Source organism: Chaetura pelagica, unplaced genomic scaffold, assembly GCF_000747805.2.
Source record: "Chaetura pelagica isolate M959 unplaced genomic scaffold, ChaPel_1.0 scaffold656, whole genome shotgun sequence".
Lineage (NCBI taxonomy): Eukaryota > Metazoa > Chordata > Aves > Apodiformes > Apodidae > Chaetura > Chaetura pelagica.
Window position 1 is genome coordinate 216,720 of NW_009953577.1, and position 27,879 is coordinate 244,598.

Below are 27,879 nucleotides of genomic sequence, written 5' to 3' on the forward strand. Positions count from 1 at the left end.
GAGTGGCTGCATGAAGGAGCATGACTTCAGGGCAAGAAGGCAAGACAACCTGTGCTGGTTTCTCTAAGAATTCATTAGCAACTTGAAATATTTCTGGGTGGAATGCCAAGCAACAGTAATACTGAGAAACAGCAACTTCAATTACAAAAAAAGCCTCACTGAGACTCCAAGTAGTTCAGCCAACTACCCTGAAAAAAAGCTGTACCTAAGAAATATTATCTTACTCCTTCTTTAGGAAGAGTCCCATTTTGTCTCTCCCATCATGAAAGTGAGCCCAGAGAAGAAGTAATGAGCAGGGTCAAGCATTAATCTGTGCCAGTAGCATAAGAGTATGAAAGCAGCAAAGGCCTTAATTGTTCAGACTCAACCTTTCACCACTCACTCTTTTAGAACAGGTTATGAAAAATAGGAAAGCAACTTCAAACCTATTTCTTTCATCTCCCTCATATTTCCCTGTCTTATAGCTATTTATAAGATGTGTAGATGTGGTGCTCTGGGACATGGTTTAGTGGTGGACTTGGCAGTGTTGGGTTAATGGTTGGACTTCATGATTTTAAAAGGTCTTTTCCAACCAAAACAATTCCATGATTCTCAATGGGTGGTCTTTTCACATGATATCCTCTCAAGAACATTAGCTTACAGTTTTCTTTTTGCTTTCTTTGCATTAAAACACTGGCATATGAAGATGCCAACATTTGTAAAGCCAGTAGTGTTCCTTCAAGGTTTCGCAGTCTCCGCTTGCTTTTTAAGGAAGAAAATCAAGGGCTAACATTTTCCCTCTCCTACATCAGTGTAAATCCAGAGTGTCTTTGAAGTAGAGTCTGTGAACTGACCCCCGCTAAATGAGGACCCAGCTTAACTCTTTCCTGCTCCCATTCACAAAACACACTTCTTTTTAATATTAAGGGCACAGTTCTTACTTGGTAACTAATACTAGGCTCATCAGATAAAACAAGCTCTTTCTTTAAAACAGACCCTACATTGTTTTGTCCCCATTACTGTATGAAAACAACCCCAAACTTGCAGTGCAGAAAACATCCCAATAAAAACAGGGCAGAAACAGGTACATTCAGATTGATACTCTAATAGTTTAACAGAGGAAAGAGAGAGATTCCTAATAACTAGGAAGTTACAAATGCCATTCCACTTTAAAGAAAGAGAGATAAGATCCAGGGAGTCACAGGCCACTTAGCTTAACCTCTGTGGTTTCAAAACTACTAAAACTGCCCATGCAGGAAGCAGTGGAAAGTTACTTACAGACACAAAGGCTTAGAGATGACAACTCAGGCATTCAAACAAATCTCCCTGTGCTTTATGAATTTACCTGATGTTTTTTGAAGATAATATAGTGACATATGATAAAAGGAATCGAATTGACACATCTAGATTTCTAACAGACATTTGATGAGGTGCTACAGAGATTCATTTAGAAGATAATTCCCCATGGGAAAGTGACTGAATATAACACTACAGACTGTAAATGAAAAATGCTAGCCACGATCAGACTGCATTTTTAGCAGCATGAGATAGATGTACATGGCTATTCTCTAAGTGTATACATGTGTATACAGTATGTGAAAGGGTACTGCTTGACAAGCAAATAATCTGGCACAGATCAATACTGCTGCCTTTCAGCATATTCAGATAGACACGAGTGCTCTGTGGTACCATGTGGATCTAAAATGGCCAAAGAAGAAGAAGGAAAGTTGAAAAGGCTACTGTTAACACTTGTGCCAGGTTCTCCTATCTCACCACCTATTCTGTATTTTTCACATAAAAGAAATGAGGGGGAACATTAGCACTTTTATACCTGCAGCACTTCAGATCAAAACCAATCCATATATATGACTATGTATTTTAAACAGTCAGGTTGGATTAAAACTTGGTTGAAAGCAGAAAGACTTAAAAACATAATGTCTATCTTTATATTAATAAAGCACTACATTCTAACTCTGAGGCTAAAGCCACCACTATTTAAAGTGTCTTCAATCAAGAGTGCTAACATTCAAACCATAACACTCAAGAGTTATGGCTCACATGAATTCATAGGAAAATGAAAGCACATGGATAGCATCAGCTGCATACAGTATCATTACACAGTGAAAGGACATCTGTTGTTATGTACATTTCAACATAAATTAGGGTTATGTACTTTCAGAGCAAGAAAGACACCGAGCTCATGAAGGTAACTCCAGAGATTTTACCAACTTTCAAGGTAGATTTAAATTACCATGCAAGAGAGATGTTTGGTGTATTACTGCAATCAGGAACTCATCTGAGCATCAGTGAACTCCAGGACTATTATGGCTGAGGGGGGACTTGTACTGACCATCAGTGCAGGTCATTTCTTTAACTACCAAACTCAAGTACAAACATTTCATTTCTGACTGCACAAAGATTGGTCTTTTTATTTTTTTAAAAGTAATGCACTGTCCTTTGGAAACCCAAATACCTACTACAAATGGTACAATAATCCACTGCCTTTTCAAATGAATATTATGTCCCCTCTGGCCACATCTCAAAAGTATAAATCTAGCAGACATCAAGAAGCTGCCATTCCTGGCATTGTCAGAAGGAACCCGAGAAGTGAATCTGTATTTTGAATATAATCACCTACTCTTATATCCTTAAAAACAAAAGCACTTTTCAAACATCTGCAGAACATATCATTGGAAATCTGCCTCTCCTTCTTGGTCGAATATCAATTCCAACACAAAAATCTTTGTTCAAATAACACTAAGCCTGTAACATGAACGAGTAAGAGCCAGGAAATTCAGCGTTACTGGTGCCACTCCATCTCTAGCTCACACTATTGGGAAAATAAATGGCCCTATGAAATCAGCAAAGGTTCATTATTAAGACCTGTAAAGGGCAGACTGCAACAGGCACGCTGGCACCTCTTCAACTTAGCAATCCTGAAAAAGACTCTGGTACCATTTAACACATAGCTCTCACTGCTAACCTAGTAGAGCAAGATTAACCTAGTAGAGCAAGATTAACCTAGTAGAGCAAGATTAACCTAGTAGAGCAAGATTAACCTAGTAGAGCAAGATTAACCTAGTAGAGCAAGATTAACCTAGTAGAGCAAGATTAACCTAGTAGAGCAAGATTAACCTACAGGATTCTAATGGGAAAAATGTACCATGAAATGTGCAAGTTGCTATGGCTCACATACGTAATAAAATATAGGAGAATCCTTAAGTTCTGATAAACTTAAAGAATAATTTTTGAAATGCTACTGAGATTTGCACAATTATTTCCTCACAGCAACTACAAGTAAAGCTTATAGGTTTTAGTGGGTTTGTTTTTCTCATTACTATTCCTGCTAGTTCATCCAGAGTCACAGAGTTTTGTGACTCATGCTTCACAGCAAAGGACTGGGCACTTCTGTGGAAAATAAAAAACCACAGACTCAAACCCAGCAAATACAAAAAAAAAAATAAAATACATGCACACACAGTTGTCCAGGAGTTCAAAAAGGATATAAAACCACAACTTTGAGAGCATAAGCAAACTCCTAGTTACTAAAAGTAACTAGGATCCCCCCAAGAACTGTACCTTTATGCACTAATAGGTTTAAGCAAAAGAGTGAGAAATGTTTTTATCTTTAGAAATTGTACTAGTGTTAATCTCAAATAAGAATATCACTCCTCGTAAGTGAATTTTTCTTTTTAGTTTGTTTTTTTAACTAACTCCTTCAAATTGTCAAGTAAGAGAACTTTTTCATAAAAAGAACTAAAAAACCCAAACTATTTACATGAGAGATTCATACACTTCCCTAGATATATGACAGCAAAAGTCATAGAAGCAGATTAGCTGAAAGTCACAGAATGACCACCTCTGCTAAGGAAAACTGCAAGTTCGGTGGAATCAACTGAAGTTTTTCATCAAGATCTGCAATTAAAAAAAATATCTATTTTCCATCCATTCCAACTAACACACAAGGGAGAAAAAAAACAACATCAAATTGCATAGCTGTGAATTTAACAGGGATGAGAAAGTGTTTGTGTTTGCAAAGCAAACAAACAATGAACACAAAAAAAAAATAGGTATGAAGAACAAGGCTAGGCCACCTTTATTGAAATAACTCCTCATGCTCCAGTAGCTCTCTGAGATAAGCCTGCTGATATTTCTGAAGACTTGTAACCTTGGTAAGGTGATGGATATAGAGTACTCAATCTGTCACTAACATTCTAACAAGACCCATCCCATCCCTGGCTACAGTGTGTATCAGCACTGTTCCCAGTGACACTAAAGGGTAACTGTCCCCTGGTTTGAGTCAGTGGATTCTCTTTACAGCCCCAGGTTGCTGACACAGAAGTAGGAATCCCTATCCTGAATCATAATACATTCTGCCTTACCTGCATTGTAGTAGAGGTCAGGTCTTTCCAGAATATCCCCCTCATGGATGTAGGGCTCAATCCGATCATCCCCATACAGGTACTGCTCACTGTCATCCATCTGCCGACTCTCCACCATCTCCAGCCACTGCGAGTTGTGCCACCTGAATTTCTCACTCTGGATTTTTTTAGCCCATTCCTCATCATATTCCTGTTACAAATCCACCACACAATATTTTAGGAATGAGAGACAAAGCTGTTTAACAGGAAATGGCAGAGGAATTTAATGTCAGTGAAAGCTGTAAGTTTCAGGGCCTAGTGACTTCAGTCCTCTGCTCAGTTTGCAGAGCACTTGGAGCAAATGAGGGAATGATTTTGCAAGCCCTGGGCATTGCTCTGGGTTTGTGAATGCAGGAGTGCAATCTTTCTTTCATAATTTATAACTTTACACCATCCAGAAAAAAAAACAAAACACCTGCTTTGAGCAAGGAAGTTCCACCATCCCAGTCTCCTCCATTTTTTTATCAGGAAGAGCCAATTATTGCCAATTTTCAGGAGGAACTCAGTATTTAGTAACTAACACAGGCCAAATACCCTGTACATCCGCATTAGATGAACATTTATAGGAGAACTAGTTAGTAGAAAACAACCAAAAAGTGTGCTAAAACCAATAAACCTTTACTATGTTTCATGAGCTCCCATAAGACAGTACTTAATTCTCAACTTCTTGTCAAATTTTATAACTGCCTTCTATGTTTAATACTGAATACCCACAAAAATGGTACAAACATTGGAAATAAAGAGGATGGGCAAATCCAAGATACAAAACTAAGATGTGAGAGAAACTTCTCCAGAAAGCTGAAGAAAGCAGAATACATGTTCCAGGTACTGAGGAAACAAAATGTAGGCATGAAATTTCAGTCTGGATTACAGCCTGATTGCACTCCAGTGATGTGATATGCAACACAGAGGAGCATCAGAAGGAAAATTACATAGCCTATGGCCACTGCAATCAGCTGTTCCAAAGGCTCCTCTAAAGAGACTGGATGATGTGAGCTGTTGATTACCACTGAGGGATCACAGACCTGTGGAGAATACTCAGTTTCTCAATATTACTGAAGAGTCAGGGCATGGCCAACTATAGGAAACTCATCAACACATGAAATCTGCAGATGTTATCAATTGGGGAAGACTTGCAAATAATGCACGACAGTCAGTACCTTTTAAATCAAAACACTGTCAACAAGAATAACATTCTTAAGTGCTTCACCAAAGTGTTTCTATTTGTGGGAAGCAATATCTTTGTGAAACAGGTCCTATTTCAACATTTTTTTATCCTACACTACACAAAGGAGAGAAAAAGTGAAAATAATTTCTTAACTCTCACACTGGATAACACATGATCCTGGACTTGGAAATGTAGCTAGAGTAATTTAAGGTTTTTAAAACCTGTTTTACTAAGCCCTAAAGGAGAAGAAGAGTGTTTAAACAATTAGCAACAACGCTTTGACTGCTGAAGTGATAATTTCTTAAGCTGCTCCAGCTAGACATGCAAAAGTAGATCTGTCTATAACGAGAGGTCAAAAACAGCAGCAAAGACAGAGTAAGTTGGCTTAGCAGTTCTGGTTAAACTTCTGAAACCCCTCTAGACTGAACTGGAGCTTTTGAGCTGACTTAATATTCAACCTACCTACCTCACACCCTAGTTCTAAGCAGTGGGCTTTTAAACTTGGTTTTCCTTGAATAAATGGGAAGTTTGTTTCTCTTGGCTTAAAGCAGAATGTGAGCTCCCTTTCCATGGGACATCCATGCGAGTACCTGTAGGTCTCTGACCAGTTTGCAGCATTATTCTGAATTTCCACTTCTAAACAATACTAATTACCAGACCACTGTGGTGCAAAACCTGGTCTTCTGCGTAGCTTCCATAAACAGAGCAGGTATCACCTGTGGGATCTAGAAATATTCTCATGGCCTCAAGCAAAATTCCAAGCTTCTGTCAAGCATACAATAATGCTTAACCTTAGGGAGTGAGAAAGAAAAACTCACCATACAAACAAAACACCAAAACCCAACAAAAACACACCAATGACTCAATGTTCAGAAAAAGAACATTTCCTGCTATTTCTGCCTCTTGATCTTTTCCCCCCACTTCCACTCTTGATTAAAAGGAAAGGCTAGAAGTCACAGTGCAAAACAAAAGTTCACCTGGAAAAAGCAATCTCGTCTCTGAGATTTATAAAATGACACACAAAAAAATGAAAGGCCCTGACTTTCAATGATGACATCTGACCAGCATCTTGGAAACATCTCCTTTGCTGCATCTGCCAGAGCTAAACTGTGAGCTATCTATTGTCAGCCTCCAGCAGTTGTCAATTACTTAACAAGCTTTGGAGAAACACTGTAACTGCCAGAAATCATTCCACAGTCTTAACAAAACATTCCCAGAAATCACAATTGCAAAGAAATGGGGGAAAATAAACAAATTTAACAAACAGCAAATTAGACTAACCTGTGGGAAAGCTGGATCCCTTTTACATTACCTTGTTTACCTTTAAGAGTTCCCAAAAGCAGAAAGGCCAGCAGCTAAATTACCCAAGTCACATTTACCATAAACACACTTTGAAAACATTTTAATCTTCCTGAAGATACAATCCCAAATGAATCCCACTTGCTTGACATCACTGCTCCATTCCATACCACTGTCTGACCAAGCGGAACATCTTTCACAAATAGACATGAACTTCTTACATCCTTCTAAAAAAACCTGGTGACATTTCTTAGACCCTAACTGATCTATTTATTTTTCTTTAGACAATGACAACATGACTTAATATTCATATGTATTTTACACTTCCCATTAAATATTAAAGATGCTTAAAACTCTCAGGTGTTTTACCTCAATCATTCATCTACATTTTGGAAAACAGAATTAGCAACTGATTGACAAATCAGCAGCTGTAAGACTGAGCATATCTGCAATCACTTAAAAATCACAAGTTATCCATTCAAACAGTTTGGCTACATTGCTGCATTTGTAACTTGCATTTCCCTGTGAATGAGCAAAAAGAACAAAGAAGTAACTGCACCAGAATCAGATCAACTGTCAGTTTTGTCAAGATTTTCATTCTGGCAGCAATCCTAGAAAAGGATGATTTGCAATAACCTAGGACAATTTACATAACCTCAGGACAAAAAAGTTCATTTAAGTACTGCTAGAGCAAGAGTGTGTCTGTAGATTTTCCACAGAAATGTGCAGAAACACCACTGGATAAATGATTAATGGAGTAACATCAGAATGGAAGAAAAGCTGTAAATGCAGGACGACAGCCAAAAGGCACAAAGAAACCAAATTAAAGAAGTTTAGAGCAAAATAATTCCCTAAAACGCACCAAGTCCTCCAGTAATTATATTTTGAGCTATTAAAAAACTATTTTATTTTATATGGGGTTTTTTTTAGTGGTTTGGTTGGGTTTTCTTTTCTATTTTTTTTTTAACACATGAAGCATGCTTTTTTACTGAGGAATTCCTGCAAAAATGAAACCAGAACACTAAACATCAGGGAGATACAAACATAGCTTTGTGCCCTCCAGCTCTTTTAAATGTCAGACTACTAGAAAAGCAGCGGGTGGGGGGACAAGAAGAAGGTGGACAGAATGTGCCTATTCTCCATCTCCCCCCTACCCTCCCCAAATATTGTACATTCAGAAACATAAAAGCAGGAATCCCAAAGGCTGATTTTATTCTCCTTGGAGCTCCCTGACATCACTGTTTTTAACATTCGGTTTCCATAAATCCAAGAGTGTCATAGAAGATGTATGGTTTGACTCTGTGAGGAATGTGCCATCCTTTTTGAAGTTCTACTTCCAACTTTGTTTACTACTGAACCATTGAAATATTATGAAGCGTTAACTGGCCTATTATCAGAGCATGTCTGTTCCCTATCAGGGGTCCCCTTTGTCACTGGCTTCCGTCACACCTTGTATCTGATTAACACACTATAGGATAACATAGAGCTACACAGATCTGCTTTGTGTTCTCTCTCAGCTGATGAAAAACAGATTTTCCTTTTCACTTTAATGTGGTTGCCCTTTAATTGGGTCTGTAATAGGGTTCATTTGATGTGATTCCTCATACTAAACTGAAACTGCTATACAGTAAGTAGAATGCTCGTTTTGTTCAAGGCTGTAGTTGTTATGTTACATTCTTCATTATTTAACCATCCCTAAAACACACAGTTTACATTAAAGGTCTAATTAGCCACTTATTAACAAAGAAAAGATTTATCTTGTCTAGCTATCCTTTTGGATAAGCATGTAATTTGAACTATGTGCCTCTCTAAACCAAGGAGAGAACCAGATGTTATGGATCACCTTCTGCAGGTGTCTATGACACCTACCTTTGGGTAAATACCACAGGAGAGAAATTCATTCACAGGCCAAAAAAAGAAACCTTCTACCACTTACACCAGTGAAACTCAGAGTCACTTCTTCACAGTTAGGTTCATCACCAAATATACATTCTGATGGGAAGCTAACAGAAATCTGGGATATGAAACTAATGGCAAGGCAGAGAAAGTGTTTGTGGTCCCTAAATTCAGATGCCTTCATAAAATGGACACTGTCCATAGGGTTCCTGTATTGTCAATAGCTGAAGAGGAATACCTTTTTTCCTTTGGAGGAATGTAAGGTCTCTCACAGGCAAGCTGTTATATCAGTAACAGAGGTCAGGGGTTTGGCAAACCTTCCTAATCTTACAACTCCAAAGAGCAAGCACCAGTGCTAGAAGGATTTCTGTCCTATGTAGATTTATGTGAAGACAAAAAGGATCAGGACACACCTGCCCTATCCAGTGCTGCCTGCAGTGTGATGGTTCTTCTTGTCCAGGAAGAGCCTTTCCTGCTGGCTGCATGGTCTTTGCCACAAAAAGCTACCAGCACCAAAGCAGACTGGTTGCAAATTTAACAATGCAGGAGTTGATCAGTGAAAACACATGTCAACTCTGCACCCTGCAGCCTCACACCCTGGCTGCTCTTCTGCCCACCTCTCCATATCCATCATTGTTACAGGATAACAGGGGAACAAGAGTCAACACAGAAAGGGGGAGCCTTGACAAGCAAAGGGAGATTTTTTTTCCTGGAGTGACTACAGCACTCTTTGTGGAAAGAGGACACCAAGTTGGAGTCAAAGGTTATCTATTTTCAGAGTACACTGCCTTTTCAAATAAAGCCAACACCAAATCCCTGTGGTCTGCTCTTCCTTGATTCTAAGAGAGCTGGGCAACGTCTTGCACAGCTGGCTCCAAATCCCACAGCACTGAGGGCTCACAGCACATTCCTGCTTCTTATGTGAAATTCCAGCATTCCCAACATGGAGGATTTGTGTCAGGGCACTTAGCTAGCATGGAAGGATGCAAGCCATTCATTAACCTAGCTTTCCATGAGAAGCAAACTTTATTTGGCATTCATTACAAAATACTTGAGGCAAAGAACAAGAGCTGGAAAAACACCTCAGGCATGAGGCCCTTCCTTAATCACACAGACAATGCTGTAACTATTTAGATGATGTTTTACTTCTGCAGGAAGAATAATGACCCACTCTTGATCATAAGAGAAACAAGATGGTACAACAGGCCTGGATTCAAACCTGTAAAAACACTGAATGGAAAAATGGGGGGAAATGAAGGAAGGGGGGGAAGCTCAGACTACACAGTCCAAAGACCTGGTTGTGGTTAATTAAAAATCCTTTGAATAAATGAGGAAAATCAATTACCTGTAGTAAGACTGAGCTAGAAGCAGAGAAAGAATGAGAAACCTGAGAGATTAAAAACCCCTCCAGCTCTTGGTTATATTGTCCGAGGTGAACAGAGTAAGACCATCTTGAGTAAGCTGACATTTCTTTCCATGAGCTTTGAGTTGCAGGTGCCCAGGCTTCTGAGGCAGAGGAAAAGGGAACTTCATTTGCCTGAGACTCCTACACCAACTGTTGATCCCAAGCTTTCACCTGAGCCATGAGACCTGTCGTGCTTTAGGTATACAAGTACAGTAAACTAGTTGCTTAGTGTCAAGACTCAGCACATGACAGGAGACTTAACTAGTCCTAAATTACCAATGTAGCCTCTTTCTGACAAAAGGGTTATCTTGCAGCTACCAGTGCAAAGCTAAGACTCCTCAGTACATACTATGCTAAAGCAGCACATCTGTTTCAGTTCATCAATCAGTCCAGCCAAGCTATATTAAACAAATCATCACTAGTGTAACATTTCCGTAGTTTCTGTGACAATAACTTTACTACAGAAAGCATATCTCCCCTAAGGCTTGTAAGGCATCTGATTTTCTTCAGTGTTATTTTAATCACACTATATAGAGCTTATTGATGAGTGAAAGAAGCATTTGTCTCCCTGAGAAGAAACTACTTTCAGATCTCTATTCTCCAACACTTAGTTTCTGATTTCCATCATCAGAGGAACTAATCCTGTCACCATGTATGGAACAAGACGACAGAAAGTTAAAGTTTTTCTCAACGTGGATTTCGCACAGATTAAGTAGTTTCACCAATCTTAGAGACTGCTCAGACACCTCAGAAGGCATTGGTGGAGTTAGAAGTGCCACAAAGCCAAACACCTCAGTCTTCACAGGCTGCTCCACCATATCCTCTGAGCTGAATGACAAAACAGCTATTAAAATCTGAGGTTCTGATAACTTACTGTTTCATACTTTCTCCCATCCCTACCTAGAACATGTTGCTTTTTTTGCCTGTGATTTTTGGTGCAGCCAGCTTACAACATTGTGAGAAAGCCATCAACTGGTGGTTATCTCTGCCTTCCTGAAAAGGGGGCATAGTGTGCTTCCTGTTCCCCACAGGGGCATGATGTTAGTTACAGTTTCTGCAACTTGTAACCCAACTATATAATATTTAGAAAATAAACTTAAATGGGCCTTCTCAGACAGGCATCTCTACTAACTTACCAGTGAACACCACTCTAAGTGTGGACTGCTCCGCAACCAATAAAAAGGATTTATTGCTACTCAAAACTACTCTCAGTATGTGCTTGATATCTTCTCTTTTACCCTCAACAAGAGCAGCACCACATCATCTCCTCCTTTTATTCTTCCTCAAGGCCTTAGAACTCCTCTCCAGTGCTTCTGGTAAGTTGATAACTCTTGCCCATCTGTTATCACAGCGCTCATCATTTGCCATATGTTATGGCTGGCATAAAGATTGCCTCTTCTTAGGAAGGAAAAAAACAGCTAAGTACATTTTATTCAGGTGTTAATATTGAATATGAAGCTATGTCTGAATGTGTTTATTCTTCTAGTTTCTATAAAAATAAATATTGCTTAATAATATTACTAAAATAATAGTAAAAAAAACCTAGTAAAAAACTAGTAAATAGTAAAATAGCAAAAATCCTGAAGAATTATGTACCATGTTACAAAGCTCCCCCATATAAACAAATCAGCACCTGAGATGATTGGAATTGGCACCAGTCCCAAGATAAAACAAGCACTGGAAGCACTAGGATTGTCCAGCCTCACCTACAAGATAAAAAACTTTCTGCTGTTTCCACTGGAGATGTCCCTGGAAACAACTGAACCTGGTAAGCTGAACAGAATGCCCACGGTAAATCTAAATACTAGGTGCAAATTTAGTTGCAAGTTTTCCTTTAATGAGTGCCAAAAGCATCTCTGCCATTAAGAGAAGGAACTTCATTCCATACCTCCATAAAGCAGAAACAGAGCCAGATAAAAAGAATTTCATCACAGAAAATGTTATATCATTCTACTTCTTTCTTTGATGAATATTAAATTAGAATGCATTACCAAAAAGTAGAACAGAAAAAGAGAAACTAGACTACAGTGCTGTGCAGGGTGAGTGAGGTCTTAGGCTACATTAAACCTTTCAGAGAACAAGCTGCAATATCCAGAATTGAGCTAAAGAAGAAACCCAAGTAGATGACAGGAAAAGCTTTAAGGCAAAAGCACTGCTCAACTCATAGTTAAGTTCTCTTTGGCTGTAAGATTTAATTTCATTATAGGCTACTCTATATCCAAAAGGATGGACAGCCTTTATAATATTAAGACACTACAAAATGCTGACATTCCTTTTTCTCAAGCAAACAGGCCAGGAGGAATTTTAACAATGAAATGCAATTTCTAAGTGAAATCAGTTTCATTATGTCTTTACCTCAATGATGAGCAAACTAGAAAATACTAATGCTTCTAGAGTCAAGGATCCCCAGAAGCAAATTATACACACTACAAGAGATGATAAAGCAATAGCACTTCATAATTTAGCATTCTCTCTTTTTTCCAAGTTAGCAGTTTAATACAAAACAACTGTCCCAAAAGCTTATTGTGATCAATGGATAGCTGGACAAACTAAGCTGTGCACCTAAAGGAAACCTAACCAAGAGCTGAAGACAATATCAAGAAATTCAAAACTATACTGACTGTTCCCCCAGCAGAAAACAACCAGCTTCAGGATCACTGCCCATATTCTCTTTTTGAAACAAGTATTGGCATCAGGCAACGCAGAAAAGCTGAATAAAAGCTGCTGGGTAACAAGAGCCATTTGTTTGGAGAACTAAGAAATAATGAAAGCTTGACATACTTATGTAATGTGAATAATTTAAGCATAAAAGTACCTTTTAAAATGTCTGTAGTATAAAGCTAACTGGTATGGATTGTCAAAGCATCTATGCACTTGTTGTAAGTTTGGTACATAACCTAGATTAATGATGGTCATTGCCCCATGAAAATTGAATTCTCACCTATGTGATTACAAAGTTGCACATTAAAAAAAAATATTCTCAACTTGCAAGTTACTGCTACGTAGCTATTTTAAAATAACCTAATGTAAAGAGGTTTTTGAAGGACAGAGGATTAAAAAACTCAGACTTACCGCTATAATATCCAGAGTGTTGTCACAAACTTTGCGAATCTCAGCATTTTTATCATGCATCAGGTCTATAAGATATGCTGGAGCCTCTGGAAAGAAACTGTTAAGGATAAAAGCTATTTTTATTTTTTTTCCACAGCCTGGGGTCCTTGCAAGAACCATAGTCAAGAATTTTCCATCACACATGAAGTTCAGAAGCCTTTCCCCAACCATGATTTTATTTGTTAGAAGGATCACATCATATATTTCAGATGATCCATTGTGCAAATGATAGCATTAATACTAGTCTTGTTCAATTTGAGTGAGAAAAGTGTTCAGTGTTGCTGTTTTATCTTTACAGATATAAAAAGAAATGCAATTTAAAAAAATAAATTTAAAGCTAGCCACCTAGGAGTCGACACATAAAATTCAAAGAATTAGGTGGACAAAAATGCAGAGCAGGCATTATTTATGTTTAGACTGAGATAAGAAGAAATAGTATCAAAGTATCTTAATGTCACAGAACTTTAGACTATGGAACATTTATGCATAATGGTGCAGTGCAAGTTTGTCTGTGGTCTATATAAAGTTTTTCTATGGACTAAGATGTTCACTATCATTTACAAAACAAATTCACACCGTAATTCAGAATGGATAGGAACTAACACGTGATCCCGTTCCTAACTCCCTCCCTGTTTCAAAGCAAACTAACTTGTAATCTTTAGTATTAATCTTGCAATCCCTCAACATTTGCTTGGATTGTTGATTCAGCTGAAATGAAGTATTTACAAATAAACCTCTGAGCTCAGGAGGTTTATGCAGGAGAAATACAGGCCAAAACATCCGCAATGGCAAATCAAGTGCTGCAATTCTAGATGCTTAATCATTAAAAAGATACGGGTTTCCTTGATAATGACATCTCTGGTGGCTTGGTGGAAAACCATCTGATAAAATACATAGATGATTTGGCAGACAAACTCATCATCTTCTTGCTGAGCTGCAAGGAAAAAAAAAAAGACACCACAATTATGTATCTCACCACCAGAAGCTCTTGATGCTTAGAGAAACCCCAGCTCTTACACATCAGCTAGATAGTTCAGTGGTATGTGAGATTTCATCTCCTGACAACACAAAAAGAATGTTTTCTTCCCTGCTCCAGTCAAGTAAAAAGCCCACAGATTGCAGCAGTAGGAAGTGTGGAAAAACCAAATCTATTAGACCTCTAGTCAGTAACTCCCTACCAATAACAGAGTAATTGCGCCTCCATTCACATCCAAAACATCTACCCCTGCATTGCCAGAAAAAACAAATGATGTGTTCGGTCACAGCACAGCTACTTCAACTTAACTTCTCTGAAAAGGACAACCTAAAGTTAAACATGACAATGTACCATTTAGAAGCTCAATGAGTGCAGGGATGATTCCAGATTTAGCCAGCAGAGCAGCACAAGAGTCATCCATAGAAACTGTTCCAATCATTATCACCACTTCTAAAACCAGGTCATCTTCTGCAGAACCTAGGAAGTCAGAAGGCAGGAAATATTACCTCTTAGAAATTCTTGATCTTGTGGCAGTTGTGTATTTATTTTTAGATATGGTTCCCCAAACAAACACAAATTATAAAGGTAAACAGAGTCTGCTCTGAAAGAGCACTAAGGATTCTTCAAGAGACTCTACTTTGAAAGTCTAATCAAACTTTGTACAGACCTGGTTTTAGTTTATCCTTGAGGTATGGAACCAGTTTATACTCTTTCAGTACAAGTTCCCAGTCCAGGTCTGGTAAGGTCAAATTTGCAAGTGTTCCCAGGCATTCAATCACAAATTCCTCCTCTTCACCATTTGATATTTGAGCTGCTAAATCACCAACATAGTCCTAAAGAAAACACAGAAACAAACATTATGAATTAATCATCTGGAGTTCTGAAGAACTCACAACTTGGTCAAATTAAAAAATACTTCTCAAAAGAATGCTAAGGAGACTTCTCTCCTGAAATGAGACACTTCCAAGTTCAGTTGAAGAATAATCCAGGAAAGCATTCCAGCATCCTTCTTCTCCATCCTTTCATTTTTCATAGATGTAGATAATTTGTTCAGATGTTCCAAAGTAGCTACTATCCACACAATTTGAGATAGCTGTTAGAAAGTTAAGGAAAGAAAACAGCAAACACCATACTGCACTACTGACAGTAATGGAGTGCTCTTCCTGAAGAATTTGAGAATTAACTACAAAATTTGCTGGGGATGTGAAACCATCACAGATTATACTTATTAATTCCTTACTGCTTCAAGACAATTAGATATTCAATTCTCATTTTAACAGTACAATTAAAATTTCCACAATTGGGATGTTGAGTTTTCCCTCCTTCTTTTGAAAGGGTGGCTTTATGTGCTTAACTGAATATTAAGTATTCAAAATCTCAAAATAGCCACGTATACAAAACATTTGGCACAGAGAAAAAAAAACAACACTTTATTTTGCCCTCTAGCTTCAAAAGCAGAGATTTAGAACAACTGTTAATTCTTACAATGTATACCCCAGCAGTCAGGGTTTTTTTTTTGTCTGCTTGTTTTTTTGTGCTTGTTTTGGAACAGGGACTTGTTGGACACAGCTTAAGATCTGTTCTTCCAGTGAGGGATCCAAACCCTGATTACCAACTGAGATAGCCTTATAAAATAAAACAAATAACCCATGACAGCCAAGAAAACTTAAACTGGACACCCTGTAAAGACAAAACACAGCAGCTCTCCAAAGTCAGTTTCTTTCAGTAGGAAGAATCAAAGATCACATCAGGCATTAGAGAGCACTTACAATAAACAGGCTCTTAGTTGGTCCATCATGTTGCGAGATGTTCCTGATCATCTTCATTAACAATGGGTCCTTAAATTTCAGAGCACGCTTCATCAACATTTTCAAACCATTTCCTGAAAAGAAACAAATACTTAGGAAATACTCTAAATAAAAAAAAAAAAATTGAGGAAAGGACTGACCAATACCACCACACAGACACACACAAAAGCAGCTTTAACTTTTTAAAGTTGTAAAGGAAAAAGTGAAGAATCTAGACAGGAACTACTTCTTCTTCCAAGTTTCAGTTGAAAAATAGAAGACATGATCCATATAAATTCTACAGCTTTTCTAAACAATTATTTTGTACTAGTGAGACACTTAAAAATTCAGTTAAATAAATGCTTCAAGTGTGCTTAGTTATTTATTCAGACCAATAAAGGTTCTAGATCAGAACCATTATCCTGTCATCAAGTGCAGTTAGTGGAGATGTAGCCCAGCTGTTGGTACTAGCTCAGAAACTTCTTTCCTCACTCCATGGAATAAATGCATTGTTATGGTTTTAAAAATAATTTACATGGCTGGTAAATAAGCTATGTGGGAATACACATAACAAACACACTGAATCTGAAGTACTTGATTGCACAGGGCAAACCCCACTGCTACGATTCAGTTTCCAAAAGATCACCTTGCCTATCTAATAAGAGCTACTAGCTTGAATTTCATTTCTAACTTTAATATAAAATGGGATCTCCCTGCTTCTTTTTCTCCGGAGTTTTGCACAGAATTTTCAAATGGAATTGCTGGTCACAGAATCCATCAACTACAATTGCCCCTGTTAAAGTCCAGTAAATTATTACAGCAGTCCATAATGAAAATTTTGAGCATAAGTGAAAATTAGAGCTACTGAATAATCATCATATTCCACTTAAAACTGCTCATATGAAAATAATGAAACTTCAAAAGCAATCCAGAGTGCTACTGAATGACATGCTGAACCTACCTATACCATGTTAGAAAAGTACTAGAATCCAAAAGATGCTAAGTTAAAAATGTTACTGGAAAGAGACAATTAAACAACATTAATAGCACAGTAATTTGGTACTGGCAGGTGAAACACTGATTAGCTGAAGATGGATTTTAGGCATCAGATAGAACAAAATCTTCATCTCTCCACACAGCCATAATTTCCCACAGCAATCCCATCCGGGTGTTTTACAGAACCATATGCATCTATGAGTGATGTGGGCATGTGTGGCTACTCAGCATTATTTCTGCTGCCAAGACCAGTTTTGGACAGAATACAGCCATTTGCTTGGAAAGATTAGCCAACCAGGTACCATTTAAATTTTTTAATACATATATAAGTGAATAAATTACTCATATACACATAATGAATAATGTAGGTGTGTATATATGTATCTATCTGTACCTATATATATATATAAAAGAAGTGCTGTCATCTCCAAGATGGACAGCAAAATTTCAGTGTGCTTACCTTCACAGATAAGCTGCACATTTCTTTTGTTAGCAGCAAGATTAATACAGAAAGAAATAAGTTCCAGGTCAACTCGCTCATCAGGACATTCAAAAAGCATTTTCATTAACTGCCAAGAAACACAAAATCACTTCAGTCATTAATCTTCCCAAAGCATTAGTAGAGCAATGTTATGATGTCCACCACAGTAGCTTTTTTTTTTTTTTGGAATTAATATTCAGCATTTCTACAGGTATAGTGAAGTTATAAAGGTCAAGGGCACAAGATGTATGGTTCCATTTTCTTGGCATAGCAATGCTTATAAAGTGCCAAAAATGGCAGTCACTCATCACCTTAAAGTAACTTGGGTTAGTTACCTTTTATTGCTACCATTGATTTTTTCTTATTTTTCCTGTTTCCTAAACTTGCAAATGGATACATTTGTTTTGAAAGTTTAGCTCTATTTAATATAGAAAAAACCCAACATAGTTCCACAGAAAGTCAGATTAATACCTGGTTGTTCAATAAATGTATGACTTTGTAAAGAGATATTTAATTGCAGAATAATATTTTGCTTTGAGGTTACTCCGTTGATAAGTAAATTAGCTGTAGTATATCTGCAACAAGGTGCTATATCTTGGCAGCTACCATTGCTGAATGCTGCCACATGCCAAAGACTTCTCAGCACAGTACAGAGCAACCAAAGTTACCAAAAGTCAACAATCACCTATAATGCTGCTCCAACTGTTCCATAAGTGGCAGTGAATTCCTAGGTGATTCCTTAGGCAAATAACCTATGCATTGCCATAATTTTATTCATCTGGCACCTGTATTGTTCATTACATCACAGGCCACCTAGTCTCATTTGGTTCAATGCGAGTATTTTTGGAAATGGCATATTGAATACAGAAATATGACCCAAACACATCCTCCTCCTCTTCTCTACTTCTGACCAAGGCAAACAAACTGCATGGCTTCCTCATGGAGGGGCTGCAGGACATCACCCCATTTGCTCCTAAAACCTGTTCAGATCATAAGACACATCAAGATTATAATGCACAGCAGTGTGATGACAGGACTGAGATTGCTAGAAGGAGAAACAACTGAACCTAAAGATAAGTGGGAGGTAAGATACAAAAAAAAAAAAAGTAACTTAGACTGTCAAAAAGGCGTGGGGGGCAAAATAAGCAACTAATTAAATATTTGTGTGCTTGCCCCCTGGTGGAAAGACAGATTATAATGAATTAAACACAAGAGAGAGTGGGTAAACAACCCATTTGGAGCAGAGAGAAAAAACAATCATTGCAGGAATTTTATTCCAAAGTATTTTACTACAGCAATTCTGTAAGTTTCTCTGATAGTGGGCTGTCATTCCAAATGGTGCCCAAATAAAAAAAAAAACCAACAAAAACCCCAACATATTTAGGTTACAATATAAATATTTTTCTGGGACTTACATGTATTAATTTAAAAGCTATCACTAATTTATTTCTCCCTGTCTTAAAAATACAGAATTGGATTTCCCTAGGCTGTTTTAAGAACTTAAAAAACCCATAGTTCATTAAATTCATAAGCCTGACAGTCACATAAGAGTGAATTATCCAGAGAAGAAAGTTGCCACTTAACAAGTAGAACATAAGCATTCAAAAATCACCCCCTGTAACTCTTCTGTTACAAAACCTTTCAAAAACAGATTTTAAAAACCCTTCAAATAATTTGAAGGGAAACATTCTCATTACTTACACAATACAAAATCTGTGGAAATTAGATGTTTAACAAGATGGGATTACACTGTTAATTACTGAACTACTTCTCTATAAAAAGAAAAAATATATCCAGTTTCAATTAAAGCTGTTCAAATTTTAAAATAATAGTTTCGTACGAGCTCCATGTTTCCCATTATGTCTTCATTTAATTTGATTGCTTCTTGTGCCACTTCAAAAGGAAGAGTAATTGCTGCCAAATAGGAAATATTAAAATTAAATTTGTTCTGCTTTTACTATGTCCATTGTCATCTTTTACTGATTTAACAGGAAGGCAGTAAAAAGACTGCAGCATATGCAATGAAGAGGCAGTAGTGTTCAATCAGACAAGTCCCATATTGAGTATCAGATACCACAGACCAGGGTTGAAATCACTGTGTCTAGACTCTCTGGCACCTGCCTTCACTTATTTACCAGTGACCAGAGGCCAACCCCCACAGCTCTCTGTTCACATACACCTCTGTCCAACCCCCTCCCCAGGCCCAGCTCAAACATCTTTGAATGATTATGCCAGAACTGCATGCCTCAGGAATCTCTCCTGACTGGCTACTCCCTAACTCTGCTGTTTGAAGTGATGCTCTGGTTTCTGAACTTCAGCAGATAATGGCGGACAGGAGCAAAGGGTGCTGTCAAGAGAGGACGTTTACCAGCATTAAGCTGAAAAGAAGCTTATAGATCAAAGAGGGGCCAAACAGGACAACCATGGTGGAAAACATGTGGGTAGCTGTGGAGAACCTTGCACACTGCTCTGCGGTAAAATATTAAATATCACCATGACATCACTGCCTAACCATGCCCTTTGATTGGCCAGGTTATTACCAATAAAGGCTTTTATAAGCATCTGGATGGCATTTGCACCTATTTAAACAAAACACGCATTGCTGAGGTCTAAACAAGAATGAACTGTTAATACTCACTTTTAACTGTTACTAGAATAGCACCCACTAACTCCTGCAATCCACAAGGATGTTTACCTGGGACAGCACGTGCAAGCCCGTCAGGCACTTCGTCTGTTCAAAATGACAACATTCACTAGGGGGCATTTGCCAGTTTAGATGCACACCTTTCCTCAACAGGAAAAAAAAAACAAACACAAAAGGGCACACACTGCTATTGTAAAGAATTTAGTTTTCCAGGGTAGAATCAGATGGCAGGAAGTCCTTTTAAAAAGGTCATTGTCTTTTCCTGCTGCCTTGTCCACTTCCCCTTGTTTTCTACTACCTCTGTCTTCTGTAGTAACCATCCTGATTTTGAACATTCATTAATCAAATTTAAGCTCTGGTTGTCTAGCTGGTCCTTTCTGAACAGTCAGCAGGTGTGATCTGTGAATAATTAAATTGACCACTAAGCATCAATAGCCACAGGTATCCTGCGAATTTTGTCATTTTAGCCCAAGTCCAATTAAGGCAGAGGACTTGTTTCCCATCTTTGGTGACAGCTCAGTAAGCACTCCTTTGAGCAGTCACTGCCTATCGGAACAATGATAGTCACCAAAGCTCAGAGTATGATATCAGTGAAGTTTCCACAACTCTACATTTGGCACTGGGGATCCAAGAGTCATGCCAAGATTCCCTAGAAGCACGTCATAAGCGAGCCCGGAACAGCAGTGCATGATTCTGGTTTGGCCATAACTGCTCAGAACCAACCAAGGTCCCTTATATCAGGCAAATGTCTTAACATATACTTGTTTCTTGTGACAGAAAAGACAGTTTACAAGACCATTTTGTAACATATACCAGTTAGTCCCACGAGTTCTCCCCTCTCCATTCTCCAAAATCCCCCTGTATGTGAAAAAACATCACCATTTTTGTCATGAGATAATGAACAGAAACATTCTGAAAACTTTCCATGGCAACTTCCCATTCTGGATGTATTTGATACTAAAAACATGTTTGGCAGGAAAGAAGATAACGTGGTGTAATTCTGAAAAAGTACCAGAGAGCTTTTACATTTATGTAATACAGGCTTTCTCAACTCCAGCCTCATCAGGACTCAGAAACAGATCATGCAGAGAAGATTTGGTACTCGTTAAAAACAAACAAACAACAAAAAGCACAAAAAACATACACAAAAAACCCAAAACAAATCCCCAAAAGCCCTGATGCTGTGTCTGTGCTTGGATCAAAGACTATGACTGGAGACCAAAAGTTATGCAACAAACTGCAGCCTGCAAGATAGGTGGAGAGCCTTCCATAGTCTTCGAGTTTCCCCTGTTGTACATGCCTGCAGTTGGAATTGTCTTATAGCAACATTAACAGTGCTTGGCTCCTTTCCAGTTCATATCCTGTAACATGGGAGACATTGAAATTTTGATACCCAATGGGATCAGAAAAGAATGCCTTCCAAAACAGTAAAGGAAATACTTTCCACAAGGCTCCCTAAGGACCTGCTGTACATGAGCTTTAATCTCTTTCAAGAAAGAGTTCTGTAGGAATTCAGCAGGTCACCCGTATTTTTACCAGTTCATTGATGCATCTCAAGTCTTAGCAGCACTGACAGAGAACGTGTCACCCATCCTTTAACTGGGGACCGTTAAAAGACAGCAAGAAGACTCAAGACGCTCTCATGAGCAGATGGTTCACTACCGACTCAGCAGCATCGTGATTGTTCCCAGTTTCCCCTGTGGGTGTCAGTGCGAGCTCTGCAATGAGTGAGAAGAGCTGCACAAGGAAAGCTGCAGCTTAGCACCAGGTCTTCACACATAAAAGCACGTACCTGTGGGATACAGTCTGTGTAGGCAAACATTGACTTAAAGCGATCATCCATGCTTATGTGATACAGAATACACATTGCTATTTGTTTGTAGCTTTCATTTGCTAGAAGGAGAAGGAAAAAAAAAATCCATGTTAATAGAATTTGGGTATTTTAGGTATTGTAAAGATGTAAAATAAGAAGACAAAAAGCACAAAAATGAGCTAATAGAGGGGAAAATTTAAATCAGCAATGCAACATTGATGAACAAGTCTTGCCTGGCCTATCCAAATGTGTTTGTGCAAAGAGGGAAAAAGGCAATGCTGACTGCTCCCCCTCTCACCAGCACCTCCAAACATTTCCCCAATGCCACTTTGCCAGCAATATATTTTGTGAAAGGAACTCTTTTAACAATGCTAGGCCATTCAGAGGAAGCCTCCATCAGTTTACAGCTAAGAAATTAAGTATCAAATGTAATGCCAACTTTGCTGTAGAGACTCCTGGTGAGACAAATTTGTCTCAAAGTAAAATGATGAAGAATGCACCAATGCCAGAAAGAAAAATAACTACCACTAAGAAGCATCATAGAAGGAACCCACTGCCTTTCTAGTAAGTCACATATTGTTTTCTTATCCTAAATGACAATATTATTGTTTGGGTGCCTTTTGTGTTTGATACATTTCAAATACAGCAATAGTATATTTTCACATTAATACTTAGCAAAGAGAAAAAGATTCTCAAGAAAAACTGGAGCAGTTAACTTGAGTAGGATGTGAAGTGCATAACTGAAAGATTCTATAAAACCAACTTAGACAAACGTGCAAATGTTTAAGAACAACAGAGACGTGTTTGACTCACTGCTGAAATCTGGACTGAGCATTCCCTCGAGGTCTTCTCTAACCCTACATTAGCAGGATATTGGCTATATATGGGACAAAACACTCATCTGAACATGAATCTTAGTTAGACCAGGATGTAGTAAGGTCACCAACTTACAATGTATTCACAGTTCTTATACTAATGATCAGAAATATCCTACCTCCCACTTCAATTTAAGCTAAGTTAGAACATATCTGTTTAACACTTTGGCAAATCATCAAGACCTCAAACAGCAACCAGCACAGTTAAATTTTTCTTCTGCATACATCACTGGGAGCTGGAATTTCCTTTAAGCCACAAGGATATGATGCCTTTATCCTTCAAATGCATATTCATGCCTTTATTCAAAACTTAATTTAAAAAAACAACCCACGAAACCCTTCTGGCAGTTGCCATACAACAGTGAAGTATTCTTTCCTATGCCAAACCTAAACACACAGCTGATCTTTCAGATCCTTCTGAATTCTTACCTGTTTGAAAAAACGTGACCTGTATCACAACCTTCCACACACTTAACAGCTGGAAAAAGGATAATGCCCAAATTTGAAAGCTACTCTAGTTACAACGAAAATAAAAGCACAGACAGTACTATAGTTTAAACTGTTTTAAGAAAACAAACTGCTTCTATTGTGACCGTTCATCTTACCTATTCACTTGTAGTGACATTGTAAATCCAACAATTATATTAAAAAAAAAACTTCCCATATGTATAGCTAGAGTCTTCTAAGTAAATATAAAAATTTAAAGAGTAAATTATGCCTTTGAATTTCATGGAGCTAGAAAAAAAAGTGCTGTTTATGTTGTTCAAAACACTTCTTTTCATACCTCTATCTAAGACTCAAACATCAAGACTTAAATTACAGTTACACTTTGTTGGATAATGCCAGAAACACTATGTGACATAAAAGGCAAGATGGCACAAAAGGAGGAAAGCTGGGACCCCAGAACAGGAGAAATAAACTCCAGTGAGGTTGGATCAGACTTTCAGCAGGTACCAACCAGCAGGCAGTCAACAAGAACGATGCTACTTCATATCTGTTTAGCCTCTGTCCTTCTTGTGGCTTTTCTTCTCCTTACTTTAGCAAGCTTCACTCATGCTAAGATATAGTATCAGCTAAGATACACTATTATATTTGATAGCAATCAATTCCTGGTATTTGTCAATACTGGTAGCATATTTTTAAATAGCTACCAGTATTGAAAATAACTTGAAGATGGCAGCAAAGGCCTTCTGTATTTTAAAAAGAATTTTCTCTCTTCTTTTTTCAAAGGTCCAGTCTGTACCAATAACCTTCCTGATGTTTGAATAACACCTTGGGTATCAGTGCTGAATGGCAGCACTGCTTCAGTTTCTAAACTACCAAAAATAGTATAAAACCCCTAGATACACAACCTGAAGTGTGAAGAATAACCAGAATTCAAATAAATTTATTTTATCTGAATGAACTCTTAAAGTGTTGGTTTTTAATGACTGGCACTTAAATCATTCTCTGAAAGTATGTCCCATAAGGCAGATTTCACTACACACAAGGCAAAGACAGCTTCAGTTTCAAAAAGAGAAGCTGAATTTAAATTCTTTCTTGCTGTTCAGTTAACTGATCCATTTTTCCTCCACTCCCATCCTACTGTCAACACAGAGAACAGAGAAGGGTTTAGAGCATTTAAGTCACAGACACTTAATGCACAGGCTCAGCAAGGAAGTATTTTACAAGTGTGAATAAACAGGAAAAGATCCTGACTTCTACTAGCCTGAAGATGAAAATAAACTACAGAACTAAAGCTAGAAGGAAACAGTGCACAGCTTTTAATTTTTTAATAGTGTTTGCAATTTAAGTTTAATTTCATCTTAATTTTCTAGAAATGAATGAATTGCAAGATGATCTCTGGAAGTTTCACTGTCCCACTTTCCCTGTGGAAGTACTTTGGTGGAGAAAAAGCAGAGTCTCCTGACTCTTTTCAGTTCTTATGTAAAACAGTGGCAACTCGCAATCCAAAGAATCAAACATTTCAGGAAAATCAAGCGGTGGTAGTTGCTTCTAAGCACAACCAGCATGATAAAATGCCTTTGTTGATCCTGTGCTCCATTAGGAAGCATACAACATGTTGGGAAGTTCACTGGAAAGCCTGCATAACTGGTTTGTCAAAAATCAGGAAAAGAACAGATTCAACACCTACAGCATTTTGCACATTAAGCATCACCTTGTAGGCTGAACATTGCATAAAAGGGTAATAAGTGACAGACTGTTTTGAAAAATCCTCCAAGCCACCTGCCATCCTTGTACACAGGGACTTTACTCCCAAAAACAAACTGGCAGTTATTGACTATTACTTGAACATGCTTACTCTTAAAAAAATATTTTATACTCATCTGAATTCTAATGAATTGTTAGGGCTATTCTAATGAATAGCCCTAAATCAATCACTGTTTAGAGACTTGGCTGCAAAAATTTCAAACCCTGCCCAGTAACCTGGCTAGAGAACAGCTTTCCAAAGCATGGAAGTGATACCTTCTCTGCTATTTTTGACCACTACTGAAGGCCACACATGAAAATGCAGACACTGCAAGAAAGACTTCCTTATGACTTGGTACAGTAGGCATCAACTATTCCCCTAACTAGAAAAAGCAAGAGAAAGAAAAGAAATATGAGATCTCTGCCAAACGTGTTCATAAAAATCAGCAAAGTTTTGGTGGGGTGCCAGAAAGTTGTGGCCTAGAAATGCTGGTAGTTTTGAGCATCAAGCTTTTTATGACTGAAGGTGGAATAGCCAAATGGCCTAAAGCAGTAAGTGCAGCCCTGGAAAATAATGGCCTAGTCATTATGGATTCTTCTGGTATTTATGGCAATAAAACATGAATCATAATGAACTCATTGGATATTAAATGTGGGGGTTGCAAGTACTTTGATAGGATTTCCACAAGAATTTACCATTAATTAGCCAAATAATTATTTGAAAGTGTTACTGAATTATCTTTAGCTCTTATACAGCCATTCCAGAGAAATTGGTCACTCCCAGCTGAGTGCAGTTAATGCCTTAACAAACCGGTCATTAACTGCAGTTACTGATTTTGTGGGAATTATTGTGTTATAAAATACACTCAACAGTTTATAGAAACAATACTTAGATATTTTTTTTTGCAGCTGTAGTTCAGCTGGAGCAGCTGGGATGGAAAAATAGCAGGTCCCTTGGGCTGTTTTCACAACTAGTTTTCTGCAAATTAGAGAGGGAAATAAATACATGATGGGTTCTGAGTTCAGAATGGCTTCAGATTTTTAGCCTTTGAACATTAATAAGAAGCCATATGCAGTTCTGTGGACCAATGCCTGAATTCCATGTCTAGTTCTTACTAAGGTTAAAGATCTAAATAGTACTAGTAACAAAGAAAAAAAAACCAACACAATTTCTTGATCATGATATCAGGTCCTACATTTTGGCAGAGTTTGTGAGCTTAAAAATGAAAAATAAAAATCCTTCGTTAGCTCCATGATAACAAAAGAGAAACCCTGAAGCTGTAAAACTGAAATGCCAACCTGAGCTGCAGCAGCAGCATTCAGCTTTCAAATACTAGAGTTAAATTGAAAATATAAATTATGGGATAAATTATTCCAATATAACTATCAGTAATTCAAGCAGCTACCATTTCTAATGGAATCATCAGTGTTTCCATATTAGATACAAAATACACCCTATCCATCTCGTGTGTAAAACATTATCTACACTAAATCAAAACCAGAACTCAAAGGTAAATAACTATTAAAATTGCAGAGTGAATCTTATATTTCAGTTTCAAACTCTGACACTTTCAAGCAAAATGTGCTGTAGAATTAGGCAAATAAGAAATCTAGATGGGTAAGACTGCCACAAACTGAGTATAAGATCTACGCACTGTCTCACACTGCTGTCAGAAAACAATGAAGTCAAGAGTTTATTCACATGTATCATAACTAGCAGTAATCTCAGGAAAAATGTGATACAAAGATTTCTTTGCTTGCCTCTATCCCGTATTATTTTTTGCAACCAGCTCTGAAACAGTTGGACTTAGTTACTCCATGTATGGTTTAGACACATACTGTTTTGATTTACATATGTAAATATAAATCATATAGGATACATCAGTTTATTTTATCAAGAAAACCTGAAAGAATTTACAAATCTGCTCATACTCAAGGAGACTAGGCATTGTAAATAATACATTATGATATTCATTACATACTAACAAGCCCTCTTGTGCCAACTTTGTTATTTGAAACTGGCTTCACACCAGAAGCCTAACTTATAACCCTGATTTTGCCATGGTTGAGAGTTTGTTGGTTTTTTCATCTGTCTTTTTTGTTTGCTTTTTTGTCCCCCAAAGAACTAAGTAAGTGCCACATCTGAAACACGGATACAGCTTTTTCCTAGGAAACAAGGAAGGAATTACCATGATGAATCCAAAGCCAAAGGACTAATAAATGCCCGATTTAGGTTGATTTATTCCATGTTGCAGCTATAGACAAAAATGAAGCTGCACATCTGGAGCCCCAGACTCTATTTCTTTGCCTGGAACTCTATGCAAGACAGACTGAAAAATATACAGTATACACCTCACTGCAGTATTGTTACTCATAAAAGACAACAAAGCATAGCCACTGGGTAGACAATGTGCTGCTAAATTTAGATATGTCCTTTTTTGAGGCTTGATCTTCCAACAGAGAAAAACCCAATTTGTTATTTAGGGTTTCCTATAATCAATCTTGATTGAACTCCTATTCACACAGATATTGTAAGCTTTTTTATTGTATATCCCATATACTGCACAAACCAGGGAGGAATCAATTAGCAGTTCAGATTATAGCAAAATCACGAGACAACAGGATTATCCTCGAAGGAAGAAAATAAAGCTACATTTTTTTTCTTCACAGAAGAAATATGTTTTGGGCCAGGCTATGACCAAGAAAGAATGCACCACATAGAAAAAGAATTAACTACCATTATAAAAAGAAACTAGAAATTAGAAGAGATGGTTCTTAGTTTGACTCAAACTAAGACAACACCCACTTCCAAAGTAGGTGGAAAAAACTCCACATGAA

General features: G+C 37.7%; 1 protein-coding gene across 1 annotated transcript in view; it reads right to left on the reverse strand.

Annotated features, from left to right (window-relative positions):
• KIFAP3 (kinesin-associated protein 3) overlaps window positions 1-27,879 on the reverse strand; it is a 63,249-nt gene that overhangs the window by 18,544 nt on the left and 16,826 nt on the right. The window contains exons 11-18 of the mRNA XM_009999705.1: window positions 21,956-22,056; window positions 17,499-17,607; window positions 16,025-16,137; window positions 14,923-15,088; window positions 14,607-14,732; window positions 14,115-14,213; window positions 13,241-13,326; window positions 4,350-4,551 (exon numbers count right to left, since the gene is read on the reverse strand). Of these exons, the coding sequence (XP_009998007.1) occupies window positions 4,350-4,551; window positions 13,241-13,326; window positions 14,115-14,213; window positions 14,607-14,732; window positions 14,923-15,088; window positions 16,025-16,137; window positions 17,499-17,607; window positions 21,956-22,056 (1,002 nt within the window). The remainder of the gene's footprint in view (window positions 1-4,349; window positions 4,552-13,240; window positions 13,327-14,114; window positions 14,214-14,606; window positions 14,733-14,922; window positions 15,089-16,024; window positions 16,138-17,498; window positions 17,608-21,955; window positions 22,057-27,879) is intronic.